Here is a 27,475-nt window from a genome sequence, read left to right as displayed (position 1 = left end):
AGGCTCCGTGGGCCATCTGGTCTGCGTCACGCTGCTCACTGTCACGCCCCGAGAACAGCCAGAGGCTTCCGAACGAGCGCGGCCCTGTCCAGCACACCGCACCTTATTGATGGGACACGCACGTTTGAATTTCACATAATTTTCATGTCACGCGCTGCTGATTCTTCCAGCCATTTAAAGGTATAAAAATCATTCTTGGCTTGTGGGTGGTAAAAACACGGGTGGTGGGAAGGATGTGACCCGGAGCCCTATCTACCTGTCACCTTAGACGTGCTCTGTGACATTGTCGGCGGCTCAGGTCCTTTCAGTGGCTTCTTTTTGACCCCATCGGTCACACTTTGCATCTTCGTAACGTTAAGATACAGGTATGTTTCAATAAACGTTCTAGTGCCCATCATGAAATACCGATTTTTAATCAACGTACACGGGGTTTCTAAGTCAGTTGGGAAATGCATCAGTTGTAACTTATCTGCAATACATACAGACGAGTAAACAAATGAAATACGTCAAATGTAAATAATAGCAAAGGCTATTTTCTTTCACACCCTACTCAGAATCATGTGTGTTGGTAACCGGGCAGCCCTTAGCAACTGTTGCCTTTGGTTTCTCCATACTCTCTCCTTTCTGGAATTTCTTTTCGACATAGATAAATGGAATTAAAAGTGTTCTTGGGGGCGCCTGGGTGGCTCAGTTGGTTAAGTGTCTGACTCTTGATCTCAGCTCAGGTCATGATCTCATCGTTGGTGAGATCGAGCCCCGTGTCAGGCTCCGTGCTGAGAGCATGGAGCCTGTTTGGAATTCTCTCTCTCCCCCACTCTCCACCCCTCCCCTGCTCCGTCTCTCTCTCTCTCTCTCTCTCTCTCTCTCTGTCTCTTAAAAATAAATAAAGAAACTTAAAAAATTGAAATGTTCTTAATGGTAGATGGCACTTCTATGATATTTAGGCATAGTTCAAAAGCTTTTCAGTGTATTTTACATATGTAGGCTTTTATGTTGCCCTGGCAGGCCAGGCCTCTTGGCGACTTTGCTATTGCTCAGAACACGTTAGCGATTTATTAATAGACCCTTGATGTAAAACCGGTTTGTGGGACACCTGTGGTTAAGTGCCTGCCTTCAGCTCAGGTCATGTTCTCGCAGTTCGTGAGTTCGAGCCCCACATCCGACTGCGCTGACAGCTCAGAGCCTGGAGCCTGCTTCAGATTCTGTGTCTCCCTCTCTCTCTCTGCCCCTCCCCTGCTCACACTCTGTCTCTCTCTCTCAAAAACAAATAAACATTAAAAAGCTGGTGTGCGAGTTGGGGGCTCCCTGTAACTGTCACAAGAAAACCAAGTCGTGTAACGAGTGATTTGTTCCTGCCCCTGCTCGAGGACCACGGCGGCAGAGAGCCTCTCTGTGGCCCCTGCTCCTCTGTGACAGCAGATATCGCTGATGCTCTTGGGTCTGTGATATCCTGGCACTTTCTGTCGGCCCAGGCAGGATCCTCACGAACGGGCAGAAGAAGGAACAGCGATGAGGGAAGAAGGGAACGATACTGACTTTCTGCATTCCCGTGCCGTCTTACTCCTACCGTGGCCAGACGAGACGGGTTCCTGTCCAGCTCTTCCCCGGGCCTGTGCTTATATCACCACTCGTAAAAATCACCCTGAGGTGATGGCAATGAAAAGATTCCATTTCTCTTTGTATCCGTGAAGAAATAGTCTAAAACTGGAAGAGTTGTAACTAGGAAAGGTTACTCGAAGAGGCACACACATTTCCAGATGAATGCCATTTGGGGCTGGTTTTAAATCTCAGCGGTTCACTGTGTCAGGGCTATTGAACTGCTGGGTAAAGTGACAAAAAATCAGCAAGAGCTTTTGAGTTTTTGACAAGTCAATTCCAGGCTGTCGTGAGAGTAAATGTTTAAATAAGGTCCTGTTGCATTATCTACTCCCTTCTTTTCAGATCTCAAATTATCCGATCTTCTCCCCGTGGAAGGAATAATGGTTGCAAAATGAGCAGGAAATTTATTCCTCTCTACTCATCTGGCATAAATTGTTTGCCCCACATACGTTGAAGAATTACTGCTTCCAAGGCTGATGTGATAGTTTTTGTGTTGTTAAACAGCTATAAATCTCATCTAATACGGTCTCTGCCATAACAGGAAGAAAACCGTAGGTTAATATCTGTTATGTTTCATTGCTTAAAAATAACTGTTACTGGTAAAACTCCATTTTTACAAACATAATTTGATCTCGCATAATTGATAGAAGAAAATTTGGGGAACCTGTCCAGGCTCTGTTTACAGCTGATTTTTTCAAAAACTACCACATGCAGTGATCCAAACGAATTCTGTTTGTGTAATAAAGAGGCCAGAGTTGATAGTGAGCTCTCAGAATGAATTACCGGCAGTTACAGAAGCAGCATTTTTTTTTTATACCTATTCTGATCCTTTTGCAAAATTGAAATATTTTGCGATAGGCTATCATAGCATTTTTGGGGGGTTGGTTTGTTTTAAAAATCCCAGAAGACAAAACCTTAGGGGCTTATTTGAAATTTCCTGTTCAGTTACTGAAGGTCTTGCCAGAGAGTGGGGAGAAATAGATGCTGAAATATTCCTACGTTTAGGGCGGCTCCTGCCTGCAGACCAGCACGGCTATTGTTTCAGGTACCGAAACTGCTCAGCTCTTTCTTCACTGGGGAGGGAGAGCCGTGCCATAATTTTGGTTCTTTCCGGACAGTTTCCTTTTAATTACGAGCTGATTTATGGTTTTGATTCACGATTCTAGCATTATGGAATGTTCCTTGCAATTAATCACCTTCATTAGACTTTTTTTTGGTCATAGCTACAAAAATCGAGCCAGCTAATTGCCTGAGTGTCTCTGTTTTTGGAATAGTCATTGCAACTCCTGCTTGTCATGTGCGGGAACTTCACCCGGGTGACACCCAAGGGTCAGGGTTCCACGTCACTGCCCGCTTTGGAGCTGTGAGCTCTTACTCAGCTGTGGTTAAGCTAATGAATAGTAATCAGTTCCCCCAGCATCCCTAGTGAGTCAAGATTGATACAAACTGAGCTCATTACTGAAGTGTTTCTCCCGCATGAGTAGAAGAGGGAGGGTGTCTGGAGTCCTTGTTTTGGGGGTAGACCATCTCTTGTCTCAGTGGGAGCTGTCTCTCTGGGACCAGGCTCTCCCCCTGCTCCCCCGACCCGTGTTCCATCCCCCGAGTCCCTGTGGAAGTTCAGTGGAAGTTCTAGTCCACATAACTATAGCAGATTGGTTCTTGAGAACTCCACCCTGGGCCAGATTCTGAAAGCAATTTGGAACCACTGTGTTTTTGCCGCTTTGGTAGCGTAGGGCTGTTGAGATAGATTCCCCTGTCAGTGGGCGACCTCGGAAAGAAGCAGGGGTGAGGACCCTTGAAGGAGGGAGGCATGACGGAGACGCCAACTTTTTTTTTTTTTAAGTTTATTTATTTAATAAATAAACGAGAGTGGGGGAGGGGCAGAGAGGGAGGGAGAATCGCAAGCAGGCTCTGTGTGGCTCGATCTCACGAACATGAGATCATGACCTGAGTTGCCATCAAGAGTCAGACGCTTAACCAGCTGAGCCCCCCACGCGCCCTGAGTTACCTTTGGACAAACTGCCTGAATTCTCTGCTTCCGGTTATGTGAGATCAAATGATGATCCTAAAAATGAAGCTTTCCTAGTAACAGTTATTTTTTTTAAATGTATTTATTTATTTTGAGAGAGAGAGAGAGAGAGAGAGGGAAAGAGAGAGAATCCCAAGCAGGCTCCGTGCTCTCCGAGCAGAGCCCGACGTGGGGCTAGAACTCATGAACCGTGAGATCAAGACCTGAGCCACGGTCGGATGTTTAACTGGCTGGCCACCCAGGCTCCCTGCTCGGAAGCGATGAACGATAACATATTTATTCAGTTCTCCCGAATAGAATGCCATCTGAGCAGAGGCCTGCGTGAAGTGCGGGACCGAGCCTGGGACGTATCTGGGGGAAGAGTGTTCTGGGCGGAGGGAACAGTAAGCGTAAGCGTCCTGAGGCGGGACCATCCTTGATGTGTAAGAGGAGCACCCGGGAGGCCAGCGGAGCGGGGCGGGAGTGCGCGCTGGGGAGAGCGTCGGGGGAGGATCGGAGCCGGCGCCGGCAGGGCCCAGTGGGCCGTGGTAAAGACCGGCCTCTCTCCATCAGTGGGTTTTGAACGGCCTGTGTCCTAGGCAGATCATTCTGGCTGCTCTGGGGAGGCAGCAGGAATAATCCAGGTGAGAAATGCTGGTGGCTCGTGTCAGGGTGCTTGCGTCTGGGGGTTGGGGGATGTGGTGGGAAGGCGGGAGAGAGAGCATTAGAGCCAGGGCTGGCTCCAGGGCCTTTGGTCTGAGCACCTGGGGAAGCTCGCTCGTCGCGGGGTCCGGACGTCGTGTGGGGAGAGCGTGCCGGGGGTGGGAACCAGCCGCTTGTGCTTGGCCGTGTCGAGGCGAGGTGTCGGTGGAGATGTCACGGAGGAAGGTGCCCGTGTGGGTCTAGGGCGCAGAGGGCGGTGCTGTTGGGTGCTGGAGCCGGGTGCTGTCGGCGCATGGTGTTGGAAGCCGCGAGACTGGATGAGAGCGGTCGGTGGGGGGGGGGGGAGGCGGGTGGAGGGAGAGAGGACGTCCTAGGACTGTGCTGTGGGACACGCCAGTGTTTTGAGGTTGGCCGATGAGGGGAGGCGTGATGCCCGGCGAGGTGCACCGAGAGGGCTTGATGGCCCGGAAGCCAGGTGTCCTGATCAGCTGGGACAGCTGCAGCAAAGCACCGCAGACTGGCTTAGAGGCGACGGGGCTTGCTTCCTCCCAGTTCTGGAGGCTGGACTTCTGAGATGAGGGGGCCGGTGTGGGTGCCTCTGGGGAGGGCCCTCTTGCGGGGCCGCAGACTGCCAGCTTCCCCTCGTGGCCACCTCGCTGGGTAGACGGGTGGGGGAGCCCTCGGGGCCTCCTCCGTAAGGGCACTAATCTCATTCATAAGGGCTGTCCCTTTGTGACCTAATCGCCTCCCAAAGGGTGTCAGATCCTGGCACCTTGGGGGTTGGGACTTCAACCTAAGAAGTTTGGGGAGGCACACAAACATGTACTCCACTGACAGAGGAACGTTTTGTAAGGAGGAGGGAGTGATGAGACATTCGGGACGCTGTCCACAATGTCAAGTAAGCGTAAGACTGAGAACCGACCGCTGCCTCTGGCAACCCGGAAGTCCTTGGTGAGCTTCCCCTTCTGCCTACTCAGTCTCTCCCATTCTGCGCTGTGCTCTGCGGGGCTGGCCCCACCTGGTTCATGGTGCTTGGCTAGGTCGCTTCCCGATAGTTGGACCCTGGCATCTGTTGTGGCCCTTGCCCTTGGTTTCGCCAGGTGAGAAATCGATCTGCGAATTTCGCCGTATGGAGTTGTCGGAGCACAAATTCCCTAAGAGAAGAAACGCGTAAAAGAGTGAGGTTATGTTGAGACTATTCTCCGGCTTGCAGACCTGTAATGTAGACAGTATTCCATCCCGTAATTTTGGATCACTACTGATTATTGTAATGTAGACATGCAAAATGTGTTTTGATTTTTTGAGAAAAAAAAAAAGAAACTATGTCACTAATATTTTTTCACTAGCGTGCTTAAGAAATGTACCATCGGTAAAAATGTTCTCATGTAATGTAGTAATGGAAAGCATTTAATTCTATGATAACTGGATAATAAATCCTATTTTTTAAAGCTTATTTATTTTGAGAGAGAGAGAGAGAGAGAGAGCACGACAGAGCCGGGGAGGGGGAGAGAGACAGAGAGAGAGGGAGAGAGAGAATCCCAAGCAGGCTCTGCCCTCTTGGCAAAGAGCCTGATTATGGGGCTTGAACTCACCAACTGTGAGATCATGACCTGAGCTGAAATCAAGGGTTGGACGCTGAACCGACTGAGCCACCCGGGCGCCCCAATCCTGTTGTTCAGCGCATGTTTTCTACGGTCTCTGTTTTGCCAAGACGTTCTGTTTTGGGATAATTCAGAGTATCTCAAATGTTTTCATAGGATTTGTCGGTAGAGGAGAGTTTGAGTTTCATTAGTATTCAGAAAAATGGCAGATTGAAAGAATTGACCCACATCTGGGGCCATGTTTTACGGTGAGGCATGACTGCTGGGTCAGCCGACAGAATGCCTGCAAGCTATTGGCGCTTACGTTTGGACCTAACTGATTAGGTATGAATCATGCCTCTTCTCTCGAAGAACATACTCTGAATCTTCTTCACCTTTGCTGTAGTGAGAGGGATTTCGTTGTGCATCGTAAGTATGTCAGATCTCAAGTCAGGTGCTTACAGATAGAATCGTTGCGTTGCTTTTCTCGTGTTACGGTTCACATTCAGCGCTGACACACTCTCAGTGAGGGGTAATTAAAGATGCCTTTAATTATTGTAATTAGCATGTTAATCAGATCTGTACATTAAGAAAGTAATCTTCAGTGAGGTGTTTTCACGAAGTATTACTCTTTTTAAATATTTCATTCTAACGGAAATAACATTTCATGAGGTGTGGTGGTTGGGGTAAACAGGGACTTCTGTTTTAGTTTTAGTTTTGGCTTTCTTTAAGTATCTTTTTTTTTTAAATACTTATCTATTTTTGAGACAGAGACAGAGTGCTAGTGGAAGAGAGGGGGAGAGAGAGAGTCCGAAGCAGGCTCTGCCCTGTCGGCTCAGAACCCGAAGTGGGGATTGAACTGACGAACTGTGAGATCGTGACCTGAGCTGAAATCAAGGGCTGGACGCTTAACTGACTGAGCCACCCGGGTGCCCCAATCCTGTTGTTAAGCGCATGTTTTCCAAGGTCTCTGTTTTGCCAAGACGTTCCGCTTTGGGATAATTCAGAGTATCTCAGTGTTTTCCTAGGACTTGTCGGTAGAGGAGAGTTTGAGTTTCATTAGTATTCAGAAAAATACTATTGAAAAATACTAATGAAAAAATACTAACTCCTAGAGAGAGACGGAGACACAGAATCTGAAGCAGCCTCCAGGCTCCGAGCTGTCAGCACAGAGCCCGATGTGGGGCTCGAACTCACGGACCACGAGATCATGACCTGAGCCGAAGTCGGACGCTTAACCAACTGAGCCACCTAGGTGCCCCAGGAACTTCTGTTTTAAATCATTTAAAATTGACTCACCCGGCCTTATGAATCTTTTAAAGTGGACCCACAGAAAGAGTTTTGAGGAATCTGACCCAGAATCTAAAGTTTTGTTGAGTAATTGTGTTTATGTCCTAGATTCCTGAAATAATTTGTGTTGCGCATCTGTTTTATTCTCATGATTACGCAATACGTATGTTTGGAGGGGTTTTTCTAAAATTGACATTTTATACATATCATGTAAATTAAGAGACGTCTGTCTGTTGGAAATGCATTTTTTGGTGTATTTGTGACCGATCATAGGCCTGCCTCATCGCTTTGAGTCTCACTGGTTGAACGGGGACTAGAATAGTTCGTCCATTGGATTTTTGGGGAGCACTCCCTGAGGCGCTGCGTGCGAAAGCGTTTGGCTTAGTGTTTGGTACACAGCGAACTCTCTGTAGCTGTTTTGTAATCAGAGTTGCAGGGTCTCCTATCTGCTGGGTTGGGGAAAGATGCCACGTTGATTCCTTTGAAAGGAACAGTTGTGTTTTCAATTGTATGGGCACAGGTTAAGAATCTTTGCTTTAGGGGATATAGTAACTGGTCAAATTGGAACTGTAGTAACGGGCCTGTCTGGGATGAGGAAACTGACCTCACTGTTGGGGTCTTGGTTAAGAGACGTTCCTAGCAGTCCAATATATGGGTCGTGTGGGATCTGTAGAGCCAATCTTGAAAGAACTGACATCTTTAAAAAAAAAAAAATTTAATGTTTACTTTTTGAGAGAGAGACAGAGCCTGAGCAGGGGAGGGGCAGAGAGAGAGGGAGACGCAAACTCTGAAGCAGGTTCCAGGCTCTGAGCTGTCAGCACACAGCCCGACACGGGGCTCGAACTCACAAACTGAGCCGTGAGATCAGGACCTGAGCCAAAGTTGGATGCTCAACCGACTGAGCCACCCAGGCTCCCCACACCTTTTTTTGTTTTTTAATGTTTACCTCTTTATTTTTGAGAGAGAGAGACAGAGAGACAGAGAGAGAGAGAGACAGAGAGAGAGAGAGGGAGAGAGAGGATGCACATGTGCACACGCACACAAGTCGGGTAGGGTCAGAGAGAGACACACACACAGAATCCAAAGCAGGCTCCAGGCCCTGAGCTGTCAGCACAGAGCCCAACGCGGGGCTCAAACTCACGAACTGCAAGATCATGCCCTGAGCTGAAGTCGGACGCTCAACCGACTGAGCCACCCAGGAACTCCAGAAGAACTGACATCTTGACAATATCCAGTCTTCCTATCCATGAACATGAACTATCTCTTTATTCAGTTCTTTCGGTTCATCATGATTCTTTCGTGCTCTGGAGAGGTCAGTCTCTTGTGCTATTCAAACCTTCACCTGATTCGGTGAAGCCCACCCACATGAGGGAGAGCAGTCTGTTTCACTCAGAGTCCATTGATTTCAGTGTAAATCTCATCCCACATCATCCTCACAGAAAAATCCAGGCTAATGTTTGACCAGGTATCTGGGCACTTGTGTCCCAGGCACGTTCACACGTGAAATAAAACCATTACAGATAGCAATTGTGCAAATCGTCTAAAGATTCCCCGGCTCATGTAATGAGATATATGCAGAGGGCACGTTAATGTAAATTTTATGCAAGCTTGTTTTTTTTCCCTTTCTTTTAAAAGCTTACACCTAAGGGAAGCTTTGGGAAAATTTTCAACGGAAGCTATTTTGCTGCAGCAAAGAAAGTAACTTTACAGAAAGAAATAAGTCAAGTATGTGTGGGAGAGAGATACCTGTGAAAAAAAGTCTTTAACAAAAAAGTGTCTTATTCCATTGAACTTGGAGCCCTGGCCCTTTGTGATATGTCAGTTCAGTCCCGACACTTTCTCTGCAGCATGAGCTAATAAAAGACCCGTAGGAAGTTTTTTCTTAGTGGAGAGAGAGAAAAAAAAGTGACTCTTTGGAGGAATATTCTTTAAAGGCAGGAACGCGTTTGAAGCGATCGCGAAATGCCTGTAGAGTGAGATATTGGCAGCTAGAGAAGAATTGGAGAGAATGTGCTAGAATCGGAGAAATTCCACGTTTTATTGGATAAAAAAGTCTCTAAGCAGGGAACAGTGATTGCGTTTGAAATGTCTTTGCCTTCTAGGCTCTTAAAGATACGGTGTGGAGTAATTTGAGTTCTACCTTGAGAATGTCATAAATGATTCTTATCTGTCTGGCTTTTGCTTTGGAAATCTTGGTTGTCTGTGGCGCTGGGAGGCTGTTGGGAACTTCAGGGAAGCAGTTGAGGCCTGGATGCGCACTACCTTGTCTGTTTTTGACTTCTGGGTGATGCCTTTGCCTGGAATGAGCAGGTTCAGTGCTGCCTGATGGGGCCGTAGCGTGTGCTCCTTCGGAAGAACTCCAGAGACATGCCGAATGTCTGCCCTACCTCCTCAGATGTTTATGATGCCAGCTTAATTAAAAGGACGGATCTCTGGCTTTCTGGGTTGTATGTGCCACAACTGAAAACTAAAATGATTACTTAATATCACACGTGAGCCGTTGCAAGCCAGGCAAATGAAGGAAACGGCAGCTCATTTGTGCACGCTTGTGGCGTGCTATGGCGTTAAATCGTATTTTAGTGAAAGGTCTGTGTAATATCCATGGAAACGGTGGTTCTTCGTCGGAATCCGACAAGTTGTATTTCCACACGAGATTAGGAAAACGGACACGGTTTCCGAAGCCATCGGATCTGTCCGCCCTTACTTCCCGTGACGGATTTTATGAAACACCTGCTGTATGCATTTGTTACTGGGTGTGTTGAGCGCGGATGGAGTGGGCAGGCAGATAGGGACTGTCATTAGGCAATTGAGTACAGACGTGTCATTGTACATTGTGTTCAGGCTGTGAATGGAAAGGCTCTGGGACTCCAGGAGGCAGGACAGCTGATCCTGGAAGTTAGGGAGGACCCATGAGAGAGTTATGGTTGAGGGCAGGAGTTTGCTGGGGACACATGAGGGGGAAGGCGTTTTTGCACCAACGGAGGAGGGTGTTGAGGCCAGTAATGAGGTGACTGGAAGAGTTGAGAGGATACCAGTGTGGAGAGCGAGGGGAAGAGAGGGCCAGTCAGGCAGGACATCGGGCCAGGTTTGGGAGTTTGAAATTTACTCTAAGATTTAGTGGCTGCATGAAAGGATCTCATGCCTTGTTTTTTTTTTTTTTTTTTTCAACGTTTATTTATTTTTGGGACAGAGAGAGACAGAGCATGAACGGGCGAGGGGCAGAGAGAGGGAGACACAGAATCGGAAACAGGCTCCAGGCTCTGAGCCATCAGCCCAGAGCCCGACGCGGGGCTCGAACTCACGGACCGCGAGATCGTGACCTGGCTGAAGTCGGACGCTTAACCGACTGCGCCACCCAGGCGCCCCACATGCCTTGTTTTAAAAGGCTCATGTTGAACATAATATTCAAAGTCAAAAGCTCTGCCGTATCTAACAAAGAATTAATATCTGACATAAATAAAGAGCTCTTACAAATCAATATATTTCTCTAAAAGATCAAAGCTTGATTTGATGGATGACAGGTATGAGATGCCTTCCAGAAACCCATGGAAATCTGTGAAGCAGGCAGTGGAATCTGAGATTCTAAGGCTCAGAAAAGAGGTCTGGGGGCGCCTGGGTGGCTCAGTCAGTTAAGGGTCCGACTCGATTTCGGCTCAGGTCATGATCTCGCGGTTCGTGGGTTTGAGCCCTATGTTGGGCTCTGTGCTGACAGCTCGGAGCCTGGAGCCTGGTTTGGATTCTGCGTCTCCCTCTCTCTCTGCCCCTCCCCTACTCGTGCTTTTTCTCTCTCTCAAAATAAATAAACTCTAATAAAAAGAAAAGAGGTGTGGTTTGTAGAGATAAATTTGGCGGTTTGGGGCACGGCTGTGGTTGAAGTCACGTGGGTGGATAAAAATTGTCCACGGAAGGACCACCGAGTGAGAAGAAAATCGAGCCAGCCCAGGACGAGATTCTGAGTCATCCTGAATCGTTGAAAGTGAAAGGGGACTGAGAAGGTGTGGCTGGAGAAGGAAGCAAGAAAAACAAAATCCAAGTGATGACTTAGAAGCCCAGAGAGGACTTTGTTTTAGAGAGGACGTTGTCAGCCGTGCGGTCCAGTGGGTGGCTTGGTCGTCGTGGGGGCGGAAATTGAATGGATGGAATGGTGAGTGAAGAGTCAGGTCTTTGCTGAGGTTTGGTTTTGGAGGGGAGCAGAGGAATTAGGGTATTGACTGGTTAGAGTTCAAGGGCGGTTTTTGTGGGATGGGTCATTCGAGAACTTGCAGGGGGCAGCTGGGCTCAGTGGTTTTCTTTATGCTGCAGAGTTGAGTCTTTGGTTTCGGAGGGGCACAGACGGGGAGTCAGAGGGAGGCAGGGATGGGGACGGTGGGGTAGGTGAATGACGTGGGTGACAGGATTGGAAGTGGGTGGTTGTTAAGTAAGGAGAACAAACATGACGGTGGCGGTGGCCCCTTCGGACAAGCGTCCCTTCCCTCTGCGTGTCGCCGGTTCAAGGCGCTCCCTGCTGCCCCCGCCCTGGATGGCACGGCCTGTCCTCTAGTATCGTGCAGTTCCCCCCATCCCCTCAACAATGCATGGCTGCACATCGAGACGTCCTGAAGTCCTCGCCTCATTGAAACAGGGGAATAAAATACCATAAGAGCTGATTAGAATGCATTCATCTTCCAGGGAGCTGTGACCGGAGTGCATCGTAGGAGTAACGTCACTACAAGGGAAGTGAGGTTGCACAGCTGTTGCTTCAGCCGGATTGTAGTGTCGACGGGAAGAGATCTGGCTGGAATTCTGGGTGTTAGGATTATCTCACGCGTGCTCGACTTCTTGCGTGTATGTGCCTTCGTGCGTGCCACGGAGAGCAGGGGTTTGGTTTGGGTGTGGACGACCCGCAGACCACGGGATCGGTCGCCCTCTCGGTGGCGTCCACTACAAATTAAGTAGCCGTGCGTCGGCATTCATGACGGAAGCATCGTGTAACCTATTCACTGTTGGTCTCGTTCTCAAACTTGAGCCAGTGCCTGTCTTCGCGCATGGCGTATCCTATTGTGTTAAGGCTGTGACTGCAGAGTGTAACTAAGAGCGATTGCATGTTACCGCTAGGTAGCAGGTGATCGGTTTACATTAGGAACTACTTTCCATAAGGCAGATTTTGATTCTCTTCTCCGGGACCACTTTGTCAGTGTTTGAAGATGCGATCGTTAGCATGAATTAGCGTTAATATCCAACGTGGGGAGAGGCAATTAAGGGATGAGAAGGCTAAAAAGTATCATCATGCTCTGGAAGAAAGATTTTATTCTAATGATAATGTTTGAAATTAATAAAATAGCAACCATGTGTCTTTTTTTTTTTCCCCCATGGTTGTCATTTTATATCCATGATCTGATGTGCAGGTTTATTAAAAGTTAAATTTGGATTGCCGGAAATCTGTTCATGTATAATTAAAACATCATTTGGAGGGGCGCCTGTGTGGCTCAGTCAGTGGAGCATCGACTCTTGATTTTGGCTCAGGTCATGATCCCAGGGTTGTGGGATTGGGCCCCACACATGGGATATTCTTTCTCTCTCTCTCTCTCTCTTTCTCTCTCCTCTCTCCCTCTGCCCCTCCCCCATTTGCACCCCTGGTCTAGCTCAAAAAACAAAACAAAACAAAAACCCCACCATTTTGAGATGTTTCATATACGTTTTTCTAGAGGAAAACATAGTATGTTATATAAACATTTTAATGCATTAAAGAGGGAATGATGGACAGCATTATCAAAGAATACTTCCCTTTTCCCCAGGGCTGATACTGTGCCACCAGAGTCGTAACTGCAAGGAAGCTTTTTCTCATTAAATGCTTACAGCCGCCCAGTGGAGTAGCTCCCATGAAGTCACATATGACCCCGTAATAAGCTAATTTCAACACAGAGGAGCTCTCCTGCTCTCATTCCCAATATTGAGGAAAATTCTGAGCAACGTGTAGAATGTTAAGTAGCAAAGACCTTTCTTGTTAAGAGTCTGCATAAATACTGGCCAAGGTTTTTTTTTTTTTAATATTTTTTTAATGTTTATTTTTGAGAGAGAGAGTGCGAGCTGGGGAAGGACAGAGAGAGAGACAGAGAGAGAGAGGAAGACACAGAACCCGAAGCAGGTTCCAGGCTCGAAGCTGTCAGCACAGAGCCCGACGCGGGGCCCGAACCCACGAATCGTGAGATCATGACCTGAGCCCAAGTCAGACGCTTACCTGGCTGAGTCATCCAGGCGCCCCAATACTGTCCAAGGCTTTAATGATTATCATGGCCTAAATGTTCCATGTTTTAATTATGTAGAATATTCTGAGCCTTGTACCACTCGTGGTTTCTGTTTCGACCTACAGTCACGACTCTCTTGTTGGTTTCTTCCAACAGCTCTTAGATTATGTCTTTGTGAAATCCTGATCTTCAGAGCAAAATAAGGATATTCCATTTTGTAATTGTTCAACTATATTTATACAACTGAAAGAGCCCTGGAAGGTTGAATTGAAACTTTTCCTCCTACCCATAGACGGCGAGTACCAAAGAATGTGTGTGTGTGTGTGTGTGTGTGTGTGTGTGTGTAAAGATAATGTTTCGATATTTTTCACGAGTTATGTCTTCATCTACGTCGTGTTTATTTCTGAAGACAGGAATACTTTTATCCGCATGTCCGAAGCCCAGTTGTATGTAATGTGGTCCGTTGAACACGGTAGGAGTCTATCAATCCTGTTGACCTGTGGAGTCATTTTAATCTATTCTTCTGGTTGTGGGAACAATTTAATTTAACCCTTTATGCAAAATTAATGTGGATTCTTTCCTTTAAAAACCTCCAAGGGCAGAACTTTATAGTCTTTTACTCTTAATAGTAAGTAGAAGCACTTCCATTCATAATTCAAGATCTGCTGTTGCCTCCTTGCCTTAGTGAAGTCAGCATTAAAGAACAGTTTCCTGGTAAGTCCAAGGCGGCGCCTGACATCTTATTGTGAAGCCCCAGTTCTGTTGTGAGCCTGGAGTTTCTGTGGATTGAACACCGTTATTTCTCTCTTCTTCCTCCAGAGACCCCATTAAAATGATAGTAAAGGAATAAAAAATGCATAAACCCACAACAGAAAGGATTGGAAGAGAGACCAGTGCAGAAAAGAAATTTCAGAATGTTCCTAGCAGCTCGAAAGGTGATGAAGGCTTGGTGACGGCCAAAACTCGGTGGGGGCTGCCACCACCCTGGACATCCTTGGCGGGGGGCCCTCGGAGTCCCTGCAGCGCTGGGTGGGGCTGGGACTCACCAGGTGTAATGGGGTGCCTGCAGTCAGAACACTTCCCAGGCTCTACGTCCCCACCCTAGTGGGACAACCGAGGACCAGAATCCGTGTCTGTCCCCCAGGCTCATCTCTGAAGAAACGGACAGAAGTGTCTCGGGGGAACCAGAGAGGCTAGTTTGGGGGTTTGCTTCAATGACAGGAGATACGCAACACCCACTCTGAGTCAGAAGCCCCTGCTCCGGGACAAAATCTCACCTGCAGGGGTTTGTGTGGTCCACGGTCCAAGGGTGATGCGTGACCAGGGGCCAGCAGGCACTCCAGGAGAACCTCTGATAGAGAGAAGGAGGGAGAAAAGGAAACAACAGAACACCCCCGCATCAGAGGTTGCAGGGTATACAGGAGGAGAAAATCCTCTCATTACTGTATCGAGAGGGTTTGAAAAGGGTAAAAACCAAGAAAAGCTCTGCAAGAAGGGAACGCTCAAAGGGCAGGACAGAGCCATTGCAAATTATAAGTATGGCCGACGAAAGAAATCCAAAGAAGCTTTGGTTAAAAGCGAACTGAGAAAATCGCCAGAAAGAACAAAAGAAGCCTGTGTGTGTTTAAACCCTAAGACAAAGGAGTATATATGAGTGAATGCGGCCCTGCTGCTCCTTGGTAGTTATTCTCATCTTTCCGGGGAGCGGAAAGGTAGGACGGTAGCCGGTCTGCCTTCTCTGTGGACCTGTGTGTTGAAGCTGGTGACACGGACGGAAAGGTGAGGCGTGTCCATCTGACTTCAGCCTGGGTCTCAGTGCTCAGCATCTGCCTGAATGGGCAGCTTGTGCCCACAAGCCAGTGTCCACAACAGGCAGCTTCCTCGAGGAGTCATGGATCATTGAATTCTCTCTGTTTACATGTGCTTGATGGGCCTGGGAGTCCAACACGTGTGGTGTTTTCCCAAATCCTGGGGAAAAAAATGATGGTAATCTTCTGCCTTTTATTTGGCACCTTTTTTTTTTTTTTTTTTTAACGTAGTCTCTACACCCAATGTGGGGCTTGAACTCACGACCCAGAGATCAAGAGTCATATGCTCTACCGACTGAGCTGGCCAGATGTCCCTATTTGGAACTCGCCGTTCTGGGATCTGGGGCGGTCTCTAAATGTCTTCACAAAAGATGTCCGTGTGCGTGTGCGCACGTGTTTTCTTTTTCTGAAACTCATGTTCATGGTTGTTTCCTTCAGTGAGATGTGGGTTCCTCCCCAGAGTGAGGTGTTAACATGAGGTGTAACTTGGATTTTTAAAAAAGCAGTGTTGGATAATCTATATGTGTGTGTATATACGCACACGTATATACATATTCATATATATATTTTATATATACTAAGTTTAGGTAATATTAAAACTGAATAGAATCTTGAATACACGTTCATGAGAAGGTTGTCAAAAGATCCTGATTTTAGTCTTCTTATGAATAAAGCGTCTTCTTATGAACTTTTAGGAGTGTGTCTGTGTAAGTTAAAAAACGTGGGGAAATGATTCCAGTGTTGTGGACAGACTTTGATCCACTTACTTTATTAATCATTTCTTTCTCTCTGTAGAGTCCACATTTGATGTCATTGGGTGTGGGGCAGGTTGTAGGTTTTGTGAACTTTAAAGTGTAGAGCATCTGAAGGAAAAGGTAATGACCGTGGGGCCAGAAATTCGTTATTCCGTTTGAGAAAGATTGTTCTTACGTCCATGCTAGTTGATTTTGAGTCTTTGCAGAGAGATGTTCTGTAGGAAATGAAAATATGCAAGTCTTTTACAGTCTTAAAATTTCTAATTAGAAACTTACATGGACACATAGGAAAATACAGATCAATTTCTATTGCAATGAATTCTAACGAATTTCTGGGCCGTTTTTATTGTACTAGAATTTAACGGACTTGAAGATTACTTAAAATAAATCTATTGACTGAGAATTGTAGCCGGGTATGCATAGTGTTTTTATATATGGCAGTATTTTCTGGAATAGATTTTCCATTGGAGCATTTAGAATTTGGAGAACTAAATGTTGACCGAAACAGGTTTTCTTTGAAAAGTAACGGTATTCCTGAGAACTGTTTCCTTACTGCTTTTTAATAAAAAATTGTCGGCGTATCTTTACAGCTAAGATACATTTTTCACGGAGAGTAATTTGTCCGGATGTTCCGTGGCGCATAAAAGATTGCTTCGGAGCCTCGTGTAGAAACATTAACGGCTAGCCGTAGGGCTTCTGGAGTAGACGGTTCACAAGGTGTAAATTTCAGAGCCGTCCCTAGTGTTCTCTTGTTGATGACTCAGCCCCCTTAAATTTCAGCCTCTTATGATGTCTTCATAGAGTGATGGCATATTTAAAACATTTTAACTGAAATGTTAACTTTGATTGTGTGGAAGTCAGAATCAACCCTTACATGAAAAACTGCACTTTCTTCTTGTAGTGGATACGGACATAAATTCTGTCAAGTACAGGACCATTTTTCACTCAACTACGCTGCTTGTCCTTCTTTTGTAAGGAAATACATCTTGACCGCGTGCGTTTGTATATTGTCCTGATCTCGAAACTTTTGTTTAGACAGTCATTTGCATATTATTTCTTATCATGCCTGCAATTTAGAGTACTGACCTATCCCTGTGCACAAGCTTTGTGCATCACAGAGTCTCACGGAAAGATTCCTAGTAAGATCGGCATCTGCGTGCTTGAGTTTGAGGTTGAGTCTGACGTTTGTTTTTTTCTGTGAACTTGGGAAAAAGTTAGTTTAAGAACATCCTCCTCAGAGCCTTGTTATGATGATCGAAAGATACAGAGTAACTTAAAGGGCTTTGTAAAACATAAGGTGAATACAGTTTTTAATCCATTTGTCCCGTACGCCACTGCTCGTTGGTCTTGTCAGTAACTGCAGGCGTGTAGGAGGGCTGTCTCCATCCATGCAGGCTGCTGTAACAAAAATACCACACAGTGGGTGGCTTATAGACAACAGAAATGTATTTCTCACAGTTCTGGACGCTGGAAGACCCAGATAAGCCGGCAACAGATTCTACTTCTTGGTTCATAGTTGGTGTCTTTTGTAGTAATTTCACGTGGTGGGAGGGGCCAGGAAACTCTCTGGGTTCTCATTTATAAGGGCACTAATCCTATTCTAAACCCAGTTACCTCCTGAGGGTCCTACCTTCTAACGCAGTCATCTTGGGTGTTGGGATTCAATATGAATTTGGGGGGACACAACCCATTTTGTATATAGCAAGGGGCTAAGTTAGAAATGGGTATAGCACTGAAAAATGATTGTTGCACTTTTTTTTTTAACGTTTATTTATTTTTGAGGGAGAGAGAGACAGCGTGTGAGCAGGGGAGGGGTGGAGAGAGAAAGAGAGGGAGACACAGAATGTGAAGCAGGCTCCAGGCTCTAAGCTGTCAGCACAGAGCCCAACGTGGGGCTCAAACCCACGAACTGTGAGATCGTGACCTGAGCTGAAGTCGGATGCTTAAGTGACTGAGCCACCCAGGCGCCCCGCCCCGATTGCTGCACTTTCTAATGATGGAGAAGGACACAGTACAGGTTTTGCCCCAAATGGTTGCATTTCCTTACGAGTGTGTATGTATAAAATAAGGAAGATGGTGTTTTATTTGAGATAAAAATCTAGTGGCGAAAGTTGATGAACGGGTGAGTTGTTGTTTGTTTAATCAGGGCCAGGGTTAGGACACTGTATGGCTTAAAGCTGGACTTTTCAGCCTTGTCTGGATCCGTTTTATTTTGCCTGGATTCTTCCACTTTGATTGTTCTCTTGGTCTCACCATCATGAACAGGTGCAGGTGGGGGATCCTGGCCGAGATGCAGGTTAGAGACTGAAGTGGCAGGTGCTACCATTTTCCCCTCCTGTTGGTAGCCACGCAAAGCATGCTCATGGTTTTGATCTGAAATTTGTGGGGATAAGCAATAAATATTTGGTGAGCGTGTTTAATAATTTCATATACACTTATAATGAAACAATAGCTCTGATTTATTAATTGCCTGGTACGTGCCTGGTAAGGTTATGTTTTATTGACATATGTTTCTCCATTACTCCTTATAGCATCCCCTGAGCAGAAATGTCGTTAGCACCGTTATACTGACGAGGAAAGACCATGAGATACGTTGGGTAACTTACTCAAAGTTACAGCCAGTGATGGCAGAGCCAGCCGCGGAGTCCAGAGTCCCCCTCAGGCCATGACGTAACCTTTTCCCTCCATACCTTTACGCCCTAGTTGCCTTCTGTTACGACTCTGTTCCTTTCGGTTTGAGCAAGAAACTGTTAAACTTTTTTTTTAATGTTTATTTATTTTTGAGAGACAGAGCATGAGTTGGGGAGGGGCAGATAGAGGGAGACACAGAATCCGAAACAGGCTCCAGGCTCCGAGCTGTCAGCACAGAGCCCGACGCGGGGCTCGAACTCACAGACCGCGGAGATCATGACCTGAGCCGAAGGCGGACACTCAACCCACTGAGCCACCCAGGCGCCCCTTGAGCAAGAAATGGTTGTCTCATGCCTTTGCAGAGCACAAGCAACTCACGAAAGCTAAGTAGCGAATGTATCCTCGGCCGGGCTCCAGGGCCGGCTGGCTCTCCGTGGGATCCACAGAGTGGCCGGATGGGGATCTGAGGCTCGCTGCCGTCTGTTCCTGGCGTTGTGAATCCTGTGATGCCCCGGGGAAGGTCCAGGGCCTCTCCTGGGTGTGGACGTAACCTGGCGAAGCCTTTGGACATCTGCGATTTGGGAGCTAGGCCAGGAATGCTGTGTTCCTTAAGTCTCGGGTTCTAAGCGCTTGTTGATTGTTGACTTCCGCGTCTGCTATTCCTTTGTTCAGAGATGTCTCGGCCAAGTCCTTCCTTGTCCTGGGTGTGGTCCCCGCTGCTTGGGGCGCCGTCACTTTGGTACTTAGAGACCTGCACTAGCTTCCTCTTGGGTTTCTCTGCCATTAGCCTCTTCTGTTTCCATCCGAGCCTTTATGCTGTTTTCAGATTCAGTTTATACAGCGACTTCCCGTTTATTCAGTGTTCATGCTGGCTTTCTGGGCGGCCGCGTGGCGTGTGTCACCGTTCCCCCCCTCCCCCCCGGACTGGACGCTGCCTCCTCCTCCACGTCTCCCTCCCTGTGCCTCCCCTCAGCTCCTTCTCTCAGTCCAAAAATCCCTTCTTCCTCTTCTCCACCTGTGAAACCTTTCCTGTCCTTCAGAGCCTGTGGCTGTTTTTCCACCTGAGTCTTCTGCCCCTCACGGATCCCTTTCTTCTTGGAACCTCCCCAGTTTTGTGCTCGACAGTATCTTCTTTTTGCCCACGGAAGTTTCTGAATAGATGCTAAGACAGCAGGGCCCCGTATTCTTCAGCCCCCTGGATACCCAGCAAAATCGAGGCCCACCGGAGTCATGAAGTCACCCGCTGATGACAGATTTCTTGTCTTCGTTTTAGAACTGAAGCCTGGTGCTTAAAATTAAGAAAAGTATCGAAAACCACACGCGTGTCCTGGGAAGTGCTGCGATGTTACACTTCTCGGACACTCCCCTGCTGTGTTGAAGTGTTGTTGTTGTTGTTTTTTTCTTCTTTTGTCTTGCCAGCAATCAAAGAGAAGTACACAGACTGGACAGAATTCCTCATTCGTGATTTGACTGGTTCCCGGACGGCCCCTGCCAGCCTCCTGGAAGGTGTATGTATTGTTGTTATTCAGCTATTCTGTGTCTGAAGCATGACAGTTACATGAGCGCCTTTGCATATATCCTTCGGCAGGTGCATGTGTATGTGCGGATGTCTCCACCCAAATGGCCTCACTTCCTGTTTGTTTCATGAGTTGCTTTGGTTAATCTTATGGCACTCAAGACACTTCACCTGTGTTCCAGTCAATAAGTGGAAAATTTGCCTCACGTCTTTCAATAACAACGTTAGGATATCTTTCCACTCTCCTGTACATTTAAGTCTCCATCCTATATTAGTGAATTTAAAGTCCCATGGAATAACTGATCTTATGGAGGTGACCACTAAATATACGTGCTCTGGTGTAGTCTTGGGGTATACCGATAAGTGGTTCCATTGACTACTCCGTTCTTGGATGTATACCCTCATGATGATAACACACGGGTGTTACATAATAATTGAATTAGCTTCCCCTTATGAAAACAAGGGGAGAATTGGCTAATCATATTTCAGTGCGGTTAAGGTATTTTTAAGGTACTGAGGAAAAAGTTTAATCTGCAACCTTGATGGTTCATTTAACAATAATTTCGTGATAAAGCATTTAAATATTTACCATATATAATAGGAGGGACAGTGCACTGTCAAAAATAATTACTGAGTTACCAAATCTGTTTGAAAAATGCCCCCCCCCCCCGCCCCAAACGGGGAAACACATAGTAAATAACAAGGAATACGGTGTGGATTTTGACACTCATTATTCTCTTAACGTTAACCGTAAATTTCCCTCTTCTCATCAATGACATTGACTTTTGGAGCCCTGCTGTGTGATATATAGTTATCCAGTGTTGTTTTGTGAAGATTTTGCCTAATGTATTTGCTTATCTTAATGGCTCTTAATTCAATTGTTTGGTTAACAAATCAAAATGATGGTTCTTCACCCTTTCAGAAGGACAAATTGTCTTTCTCTGTTCATTCTTTTTTTTTTTTTTTTTTTTTTTTTAAATGTATTTGCCCTCACGGCTGACTGAACAAACACCCTTTTCACGTCCTAACTTACGCTGAGAGGGTTGCTTATACGGGGCCGTAATTATATATCGTCTCTAAACTAACTGTCGGGTCAGGTGTAGAAATAACTTCACATTAATTGTCAAATGCAGCCGATCATTAAACGTGGAATAAACATGCCATCTACACCTCTTCACACAAGTATGAGAGAGTCTTAATCCTTAGAGTGGTAGCCACTTTAAGACAAATGTCTGTTGGGTCACAGTACGAAGTGATAGCCCCATAGCGGATACATCTGTCTATGGGAAAAGTAGACATTTCGCTACCACATGTTTTCCAGCTCGAGGCAAATTGGGTGCAACTCTCCTTAAAAGCATGCTTATTTCGAGCAAACCCGGTTTTATCTGGGAAGGGTGATTTGTTTGGTGAGAACGAGAGCGCAAACTGTTATGTTCTGTTAACTTGCGAGTGTCGTCGGGCAGAGGGCTGGGTGAAATGTGCAAGTGTGTGTGGGGGGGAAGCGGGCAGGGGCGGGGCCGTGGGCGCGGAAAGGAGGGGGGAGGAGGGAAACGCTAGACTGTCTGCCAATAGCTTGGATGATGGTGTGAGAAAATATTATCTTCTGCTGTCATCTGTTTCCATGAGAACCTCAACATAAAGTTTAAAATAAGGAGTTTTGCTTCTGTTTAAACAGCCTCTGCGAGGGAAAGGCCCTATAGACCTCATTACAGTTGATTCCTTAATAGAACTTCAGGACTCTCACAACCCTTTTCAGTACTGGATAGTTAGTGTGATTGAAAATGTTGGAGGAAGATTACGCCTTCGCTATGTGGGATTGGAGGACACTGAATCCTATGACCAGTGGTTGTTTTACTTGGATTACAGACTTCGACCAGTTGGTTGGTGTCAAGAGAATAAGTACAGAATGGACCCACCTTCAGGTAAGGGCCGAGGCTAAGGCTGCTGGGAAGTACTTGGGAAAAACGTGTGGTATTTTCCCGGATACGCCTCTGGAGACTTTGTTCAGGTCCGTGTACGTGCATCTTGAGCCTTTTAACTTAAGAATACTTTCTGTAGAAAACGGAACTCAAGGCCTCAGGTAATAATACTTTACGAGGGGAAAGCAGCGGAGGCTGCGGTGAAGTTTCATCTAGTTCCTTTGGAATCCCTGGTTCGCAAATGAAAGGCCCAGTGGACTGGGGCTTGGTCATATTCTCCCTTTTTCTTTAGGAATTTTGACGGTCTTGGAAGTAAGTTCCAAAATCTCTGTCTGTCCATCCATCCTTCATCCATCCATCTATCCATCCATCCACCCACCCACCCACTCATCCATTCACCCTCTCATCCGTTCGTTCATTCATCCACCTCTGTTCGTCTGTACCCTGCCCCTCATCCATACCCCTCCATCCATTGGTCCATCTATCTGTCCATCCACTTACCTACCTATCCATCCATTCACCCTTCACCCTCCCAACCTCCCACCCATTTGCCATCCATCCATCTACCCACGTCCGTCCATCCATCCATCCATCCATCCATCCATCCATCCATCCAAATATCCAAACCAAATGCTTGTTTATATAATCTGTCCTGACCTGGAAATGGCAAAGAGAAAATCGTCATACGTTTTTTCCTGGCACATCAGGGATATTAATTCGCTTCAAAAGCACCGTCAAATGACTTTACGCAGACTTACTGGGACAAAATAGTGCATTATGCTTCCATACGTACCTCACCGGGCGAGAATCTCACTGTTCACAAGCTGACCATTCTTGAACGTTCAGTGTGTGCCAGGTGATTTTACATCTGGTGTGGTATTTGTTTTGATTGCAAAAAAGTGCTGCATGTTTGGTGTGAATATTTCCTTTTCCAGCAGAGAAAATTTGAGACTGAGAGTAAGCTACTTGTCCAAGGTCATCTAGTTTGAAGGGCGATGGCCCCTTGCCCCCCATTTCTTCCCGTTCCCCCTGCTGCCCATACTGGCCTTACCAGTTTTTTTAATGGGTATCCTCAGAACAAAAAAATGTTGGACGTGGGATTAAAGATGACAAGGTAGAAATATTATTGTCTTCCAGAGATTTCTGTTTTTCATCCTGGTCCGTTTCACCAGATATACTGGAAGCAGAGAGCCAAGTATTTTATTAAAATTGCCGGAGATCTTTTTTCCTGCCATATTAGGTGCCGGTGCCCGTCTTGAGTCCGTGAAGCGAAGGAGTTAACATTCCTCCCTTCTGTCACTCAAGGGCTTTAATTGAAAAAAAAAAAAAAAAGTTCCTGGTTCTGTATGTCATGTATTTGCATTTATGTTGAGTTTGACAGGCATATAGACCCATAACATGGTATTTTATTAGTATTATTGTTGTCAACGTTTTGAGAAGCAGCCAGGAAATCCATTTATACCCTGAGTAATTTTGGACTCTGATGACAAACAAAGGGCCTGTCAGTGTTGAGAAAAGATCTAAGCTCACATTTGCCTTGGGATTCATAACCTGGCAGGAGAAATTTACTTTGTGTGGGAAGTCGGGTGTATAAATCTTAGCTTAGTATCTAATTGCTTTATAAATTTTAGGAGATCCCTATATTTGCCAGTGTGAACATTTATAGCAAAGGATTATTACTTGCCTCTTAGGTTCTGTGCAGTGTTCTTTGCTGTGAAGTCTGGGGACTCATACTCCAAAGCAAGAATAATGGAAAGTGTCACCATAGAAACTTAGGAGATACTTGCACAGGAGAGCTCTCTCTCTCTCTCTCTCTCTCTCTCTCTCTCTCTTTCTGTCTCTTTTAGATAATTTAATGTCTTTATAAGACAAGAATAAATTGTGTTTACCGGTCTTAGTGAATTTCTGGACACGAATTGTCCATTCCACTGAAGAGTTCGTGGGTGTCCTTAAAGAATTTGGAGGACGCCTTCGTCGTGAAGAAGTTTATTTTCTCGACATTTAAATTGTTGGCAAGAGAGGTTTTGTATGGGGAGAGGAAAATAAAAGGCAAAAGGACACTCAAGTGTGGCTTTTAGTTCTTCAGATGAGGTTCTTCATGCAAGATGAAAGCTGGGTTCCCTTGCCTCATGCAGCAGAACAACACGCGAGGTGGCGATTATAGTAGCTGAGTTTTATTTTATTTTTTTTAAGTGTTTACTTAAATTCCAGTTAGTTAGCATACAGCGTAATATTAGTTTCAGGTGTACAGTTTCGTGATCCATCCGTTCCTTGCATCACCCAGTGCTCATCACAAGTGTGTCCTTGATCCCCATCACCTAGTTCCCCCATCCCCCACCCGCCTCCCCTCTGGTGACCAGCACTGTGCTCTCTATAGTTAAGAGTCTGTTTCTTGGCTTCCCCCGCCTCTCCCCTTCCCCCCCACCCCCCGCTCATTTGTTTTGTTTCTTAAATCCCACATATGAGTGAAATTGTATGGTGTTTGCCTTTCTCTGACTGGCTTATTTCACTGAGGATAATACTGCCCAGCTCCATCTATGTTGTTGCAAATGTCAAGGTCTCATCCTTTTTTACGGCTGAGTAAGACTCCGTTGCATATAGAAACCACATCTTCTTTATCCGTTCACCTATTGATGGACACTTGGGCTGCCTCCATCCTTTGGCCGTCGTGGATCATGCTGCTATAAATGTAGGGTACCCGTGTCTTATACACGCGAACAGAACCCAGTACTTTGGGCCTGTGTAAATCAATTTCAAGACCCAGAGGGACTCGAAACTTACACGGTCGTGCTCTTTCCTTAACGGAAATATAGGTGGGAAGAAAATTTCCGGCTTGCATAAAAATATTAGCTATTGTTCTTATCGCCAGACACCCTTAGCTAGATGAAAAGTGTTGACTGTTCAATAGGAAGGGGATTTGGAGGTGTGGGGCGGAGGGGAGAGGAGAGATGGCTCAGGGTGCACCTGAGAGTAAGCCCTGCGGACCCCCCCCCCCACGCCTGCCTTGCTGTGTCCCCACTAACTGCCCCCTTCGCCAACACGAAGCGTGGCCCATCCTTCAGTTTTACTTACTGTTTTTACTTGTTAAAGGGCATGAGATTTCTCAACCGTTCAGTACAAATCAAGGCAGAAGTAAGGAGTAGTAGAAAGTGGCTGGATAGTTTTCAAAAACGCTAGGAAAGGGGGCTGCTCGTAGACCGTCTAGCAGAGAGAAAGCTACATTCCCTGTGTCTTCCCATCTCTGGCTCAAACTGGAGAAGACAGGTCGGGGGAGGACAGAAAGAGGGGAAGAAGCCCCCCCCCCACCGTGTCACACCCAGGGCGGTCCGGGGGGCACGTGGGTGCTGACGGAGGAGGTTGAATCCAGCTTCGGTGAAGACTGGGTGAGGGAACGGAAAATGATGAAACGCCAGGGGGTCGAGGAAGAGGGCAGCCACTTCCTGAAGTCCTTAGCGGTTCAGGCTTTATCGGGAGAGGACCGGAAATCCTCCCAGTAGCGGCTTCCCTTCTGTGCTGAACGGAAGGCAGTCTGCGATCAGACCCGAGCTCCTTCTCCAGCCACGCAGCCCTGGAGCCCTGCACTCTGAGTGCTCTCCCTGCACCTCCGCTTCCTCTGTGTTCCACAGGCTTGCTAGGCACGTCCTGTCCTCGGGGGGCCATTCTTCCAGATGTGACATTGACCGTCCCCTCGCTTCGTTCAGACGGTCCCGTCATGAGGGCATTTCAGTACCCCTCTAACCGAACATCTGTGTCTGATTCTGTGCTGCGTCCCCGGTGCCTGGCGCATCGTGGGTGCTCAGTGAATATTTGTCCGGTGAACTGACTGAATAAAAAGCTGGGGATGTCTCTAGGGAGGGAGGGAACCAGCCGAGTCCAGCTTTCAAGAGCCAAATAATTATTGGGGCTGCGGACGCCAATCTGGAGGGGGAGACCTCCCCCAGAATGGCAAGAGCTGTGCTAGCCTTTTTGCCCCTGATGAGTAAGGGGAGCGTTTGAAAACAGGGTCGGATCAAGCAGAGATGCTCTTTGTTGTTGTTGTTGTTGTTTTTTTTTTTTGAAATTTATTGTCAAGTTGGTTTCCATACAACACCCAGTGCTCATCCCAAAAGGTGCCCTCCTCAATACCCATCACCCACCCTCCCCTCCCTCCCACCCCCCCATCAACCCTCAGTTTGTTCTCAGTTTTGAAGAGTCTTGTGCTTTGGCTCTCTCCCACTCTAACCTCTTTTTTTTTTCCTTCCCCTCCCCCATGGGTTTCCGTTAAGTTTCTCAGGATCCATATACGAGTGAAAACATACGGTATCTGTCTCTCTCTGTATGGCTTATTTCACTTAGCATCACTCTCTCCAGTTCCATCCACGTTGCTACAAAGGGCCAGATTTCATTCTTTCTCATTGCCACATAGTACTCCATTGTGTATGTAAACCACAATTTCTTTATCCATTCATCAGTGGATGGACATTTAGGCTCTTTCCATAATTTGGCTATTGTTGAGAGTGCTGCTATAAACATCGGGGTACAAGTGCCCCTATGCATCAGTACTCCTGTATCCCTTGGGTAAATTCCTAGCAGTGCTACTGCTGGGTCATAGGGTAGGTCTATTTTTAATTTTTTGAGGAACCTCCACACTGTTTTCCAGAGCGGCTGCACCAGTTTGCATTCCCACCAACAGTGCAAGAGGGTTCCCGTTTCTTCGCATCCTCTCCAGCATCTATAGTCTCCTGATTTGTTCATTTTGGCCACTCCGACTGGCGTGAGGTGGTATCTGGGTGTGGTTTTGATTTGCATTTCCCTGATGAGGGAGATGCTCTCTGTTGATGGGATCTGTTGTTGAGCACCCGGCGTGGCTCCAGGACCCACTCCGTGGGCAGGAATATGGCTCTGTGGGGTTCACGGTGTTTTTCGTTCCTCCAGAAGAGTTCACGTGTGGCTCCAGCTCGAAGAAGCGGGCGGAGCTGGAAGAACGTGGACTTGGAGCCGGGGTCTGAGTTCCAGCTTCTTCTTGCACTTCCGTCCCTCGCTACAGAGCCCTGGGCAGCCCCTCTACTTTCCTCCTCTGCAAAATGGGGGTCGTTGTACATTTGCCGTGCCGTGGAGCGTTGACAAGATACCGCAAGTGGTGGACGTTTTCGAGATACTCGTTCTGTGATCAGGGTTGTGTGGTTCTATTCGGGTTTCTAGCAAATTTGAGAAGGTTGTTGAGGTCAGTGGTCTCTTAGAGGCCCCCCCCCCCCCCCGCTCTCGTGTTTCTGGATGTTCGGAGAGCGAGGTAGAGTCTTACGTGTTGTTGCGAAAACTAAGGACAAGAAACCTTCTGAGGCCTTTTGCATCTCTGTCTCTCGATGTTTTTCCATATTTTTTTTTGCCCTCACCACCTTTATGGCAACCATTTTTTTTTCTTTGTCTTCCTGAGTCTGGAAATTTCTGAACTATTTCCCCATCCAAAGATGGTTGTCGCTTTCCGTATTAGTTAGCCCAGGCG

General features: G+C 46.8%; 1 protein-coding gene across 5 annotated transcripts in view; it reads left to right on the top strand.

Moving 5' to 3' along the window:
- Positions 1–27,475, top strand: part of SFMBT2 (Scm like with four mbt domains 2) — a 227,553-nt gene that overhangs the window by 88,004 nt on the left and 112,074 nt on the right. For 4 of the 5 annotated variants that reach the window (XM_047064867.1, XM_047064866.1, XM_047064869.1 and 1 more), the window contains 2 exons: positions 19,978–20,066; positions 21,750–21,996. In XM_047064867.1, the coding sequence (XP_046920823.1) occupies positions 19,978–20,066; positions 21,750–21,996 (336 nt within the window). Of the gene's footprint in view, positions 1–19,977; positions 20,067–21,749; positions 21,997–27,475 lie in introns of those variants that run through there. The other variant, XM_047064871.1, reaches the window with a different exon arrangement.

Source organism: Lynx rufus, unplaced genomic scaffold (genome assembly GCF_022079265.1).
Source record: "Lynx rufus isolate CCGP_SWC_20201006 ecotype Redwood Valley unplaced genomic scaffold, mLynRuf1.p SCAF_7, whole genome shotgun sequence".
Taxonomy (NCBI): Eukaryota; Metazoa; Chordata; class Mammalia; order Carnivora; family Felidae; genus Lynx; species Lynx rufus.
This window is presented reverse-complemented; position numbering and strand designations above follow the sequence as displayed.